The sequence below is a fragment of the Dermacentor silvarum genome, chromosome 3, assembly GCF_013339745.2.
Source record: "Dermacentor silvarum isolate Dsil-2018 chromosome 3, BIME_Dsil_1.4, whole genome shotgun sequence".
In the NCBI taxonomy this organism is placed as follows: Eukaryota; Metazoa; Arthropoda; class Arachnida; order Ixodida; family Ixodidae; genus Dermacentor; species Dermacentor silvarum.
The window spans coordinates 65,135,847-65,139,702 of record NC_051156.1 but is presented as its reverse complement, the minus strand read 5'-3'; the positions used below and the strand labels follow the sequence as shown (position 1 = coordinate 65,139,702).

General features: G+C 40.9%; 1 protein-coding gene across 1 annotated transcript; it reads right to left on the bottom strand.

The window, feature by feature from the left end:
• Positions 1-2,473: 2,473 nt before the first annotated feature.
• LOC119445474 (uncharacterized) lies at positions 2,474-3,397 on the bottom strand. The gene has a single exon (XM_037709756.2). The coding sequence runs from the start codon at positions 3,329-3,331 to the stop codon at positions 2,474-2,476; it is 858 nt and encodes a 285-aa protein (XP_037565684.1). The 5' UTR covers positions 3,332-3,397.
• Positions 3,398-3,856: the final 459 nt, after the last annotated feature.

The window sequence follows — 3,856 nt, the reverse complement described above, 5'->3', positions numbered from 1 at the left end:
TGATTTATACAGTAAAAGCTTTACATTATATGGTAACACTGTTTTGCAACGGTGTACCATGCCCACAACGCGCGATAACTGTTCCAATACGCCGTTGACATGTTCGTTCCAAAGCATATTACTTGAAAATGTGACTCCTAGAATTTTTATATGATTTACTAACCCTATTTCGGTATCGCCGTACACAAGATGTAAATTATCGTTTGCCGGTTTGTTCTTTGGTCTGAATAGTACCGCCTTTGTTTTACTAGTGTTTATACCTAAATTATTGGAACATGACTATATTTTTAGTTGTGCAAGAATCTGGTTCATCTTTTGCTGAAGTATTGCGCTATTTACAGCAGAAATAAATATGCTGACATCATCAGCATATAGAACATACATAGCAACAGGATAAATGCGTATTAAATCGTTTATAAAGGCAATGAACAGAAGAGGACCAAGGATGCTTCCCTGTGGCACACCTTTAGTTATTGGCTTTAACGTCGAACAGTTACGATTTATTTCAACTACCTGTTTCCGATGTTTCAAATAACTTTTAAACAAGTCCAACGCATGACCACGAATTCCATAGCAGTGTAGCTTTTTAAATAATGTAGAGTGTTGAATGTTATCGAAAGCTTTGCTAAAGCTTTGCTATGCCGCTGTCTTCTAAAGTTGTATCCGACTATAGAATATACTGGCTAGTGTGCCGACCGCGGCCTCCCGGGTGGCACCGTTTGCAATGAATGTTGGCGGCTGCCGCTAGGAGCGCTGCAGTGCGGGTGATGGCCGCGGCGCCACCCGCTCGTCATAGACCGCCGCGTTATCATAAGGGCGCTGCTGCGCTTTTTGTATTTATAAAGCCGTAGGAGCAGTAAATTTATGTAGGGAGGTCATTTCTAATTTAGGGTTTCTTTTACAATAAGAAAGCTTATCTACTGCTTGCTGCCTGTGTTTAAGTTTACGTACCAGCTTGTTCTGTTTCGAGTGTCGAACCTCCAGTGGTTCAATTCAGGAAAAGGAAGCACTCATTGCATCGTAGTATTTTTAAAGTATACTTATTCGGCGGCTCTTTACTAATAGAAACTAAGAATGCCTAATTTATATGTTCATGTGTAACTGCACTATATATAGGATGTTTTTTTTTCAGACAATACAGATTTATATTTTTAAAAATTGATGAACGAAACGAACCTGGTGTTTTCGCAGACGAGTTCATAGGCGAGGCCGAAATTGCCACAAATAACGTGAGCTTCAGAAGACTAATTAGGAAAAAGTTATTATTACATTTTTATTCGTGCCTTGGTGACCGTTGTCTAAATAGTAAATTAGGAGGCAGTTATATATTCGTCCACACGCATCGTTTAACCACCTGGAGAATTGCACCTTTCAAGAAGTGTGCGGTGAAGTTCGAATGACAGCATGCCGCGGCAAATCCTAACCCGACACACAGCCGCACACGCTTGCCAGGCAAAGCGTATGTGACGCATGAGTAGCTGCCACGACTACAGCCGAGACGTTCGGTTTGCTGCTTTCTCGCGCTTGTCCTCACGGCGTTTCGGTCTGATATGACAACGGGGTCGCCTTTTCTGCGCTCCAGCGGATGATAGCCTGAATTTACTTTTGAAATTAGATGATAACTATCTGGAACTAAATGTGGCTTTCAAGGTAAAAAAAAAACAAAGATGCGTTAAAATGTGAGTGCCTTCATATTCTCCAGTTCAACAACTGTATAAAAAAGCTAGGTCATTAATAATTTTTTGTTAATTCATCTTCTAAACCTCACGTTATTTGCGGCAATGTATTTTCGCCTCTCCTCGGAACTCATCTGCAAAACAACGCCATTTTGCTGCTCTTATATAGCCTCTTTATAAAAAATCAGGATTGTAGTTATACGAGTTCTCTTCGATGACGCTCGTATATGTGCTTCGCATGTTCATCATACGTTGACAAACTAATCATTGTATCGCATGCCGTGATGCGACTTACGTCGTTCAACAAGAGCTTCTCTTTCAAGGCAAAATATTATCTTTTGCTTCATTTCCCTATTGCAAAATCCAGTTTGCAGTGCCCAGTGCCCTGCCTGATTATGGGCCAGTGTCGCGCGCTGGATGCTGGGATGCTGGCAAGGGCGCGGCATACTGGGAGGCACTGGGCGCGGGGTACAGGTGCGAAATGCAGCTCTAGAGCGAGAAATACGTGATGCCTGGCTACCTTATATATTTTTTTCAAATACAGAAAGAAACAGAGAACGTTGTAATGCAATAAAAAAAGAAAAGAAAAAGAAACAAAATAGTATCGACGCGGATTCGAACCTCCGACCAACAGATCCCAATCCCAGTATCTTACCACTACGCCACGCCGATTTTTTTTTTCTTTCGTGGTATTTATTACAAATACGCAAGATATTTCCATAGCGGCCAAAACAGTCAGCCGCGTCTACAAGCACAAAACAAACACTTTACAGTACAATTATTACGGTAAGAGTTCTCTAAAAGGAAGGCAAAAGGATACACTTCAACAACAACGGATACCAGTCTGGTTGGGAGTATCTCTGATCATAAAAGTCTTTCAGCTGTGAAATCATCCGAATGAAATGTGATCTCGAAGATACAATTGGTTCTGCATTCCGATCTAGCATGCGAGTTTTCCATAAACTGTGCAACGCCATAAGCAGGAGCATATCAAAAGGCACATCGTCACATTGAGGTTGTATCAGATATCGTATTGTATAAGCATTTATATCAAAATCCTTTTTTAAGGTCCTTTGGAGAACGTCCCAAAACAATATGGCATCCTTGCAATCAATAAAACAGTGTTCTATGGTTTCCGGGACATTACAGAGACGACAGTTTATCGAAGATACAAAGATTCCTTTCCTATTTAACCAGGTTTTAACAGGTAACGTTTCAGTGTGCACTTTGAAGAAGAATATTTTAGTGTGAGGAGGAATAGGCATTTTACAGACCCGTGTAAGGACGTCATCTCCAGGTAAGCCGATGTACAGCGATCGGTATAACGGAGGTTTAAAAAGCATATCAATTAGATCTTTATACAGATTCTTCCTTGAGATAGAGAATAAGTACTCATTTGAGAACCTCACTGCAAGAAAACACACTGAGAGGCGCACTTCACGCATGAATCCCTGCAAATATGGATGTGAAGCAAAATTTGTCGAAATTACTAAATTTGGTAAAACGTTGACGAGATTAACTTGCAAGAACGCCCGAAGTAATGGATGAGAACAGTCTCGAAAAAAGACGAAACGAGACACTAATTGTCTAACATAAAGGTGAACCAGGCCAAGAACGCCTGCACTAACCGGTCTGAAAATATTGTCACGCCTCATTGGCTCATAAGATGATGACCAAATAAAGGTTGCAAATATTCGGTGAAACTGCTGTATGTAAACCCGGGAACAATGAATTATTTGCAGCACATAGAAGAGTTTTGTTGCCAAAAATAAGTTGCACGCTTTAGCTCTGCCAAAGACTGAGAAATTATGTGGAACGAATGTTTGGGCATAGCGTCTTAGGGTTGGTACACGTTCTCTCCAGTAATGTGCACTTGACTTATATGCATCCAATGGAACGCCCAGGTATTTTGGTGGTTGACAAGTCCACTCAATGCCAGCAAAATATGTCGGTTTAAATATCCATGAGCCAAACCAAAGCCCCAAACTTTTAGCACGGTTCATTCGTGCACCAGAAATTTCTTCAAATTCCTCTATTTTAGACACCACATTTGTGATACTGGGCTTGTCCGTGCAAAAGAAAGCGAGGTCGTCTGCATATGCCAGCACTTTCACCTCTCTGTTCCAAAAACACTGAAACCATGAATATTAGTAGAGTGAATAACGTTTAAACAAACTGGT

What these genes read in the sequence shown, in the direction of transcription:
- LOC119445474 (XM_037709756.2), bottom strand. Translation starts at nt 3,331, where the DNA reads ATGAGGCGTGACAATATTTTCAGACCGGTTAGTGCAGGCGTTCTTGGC.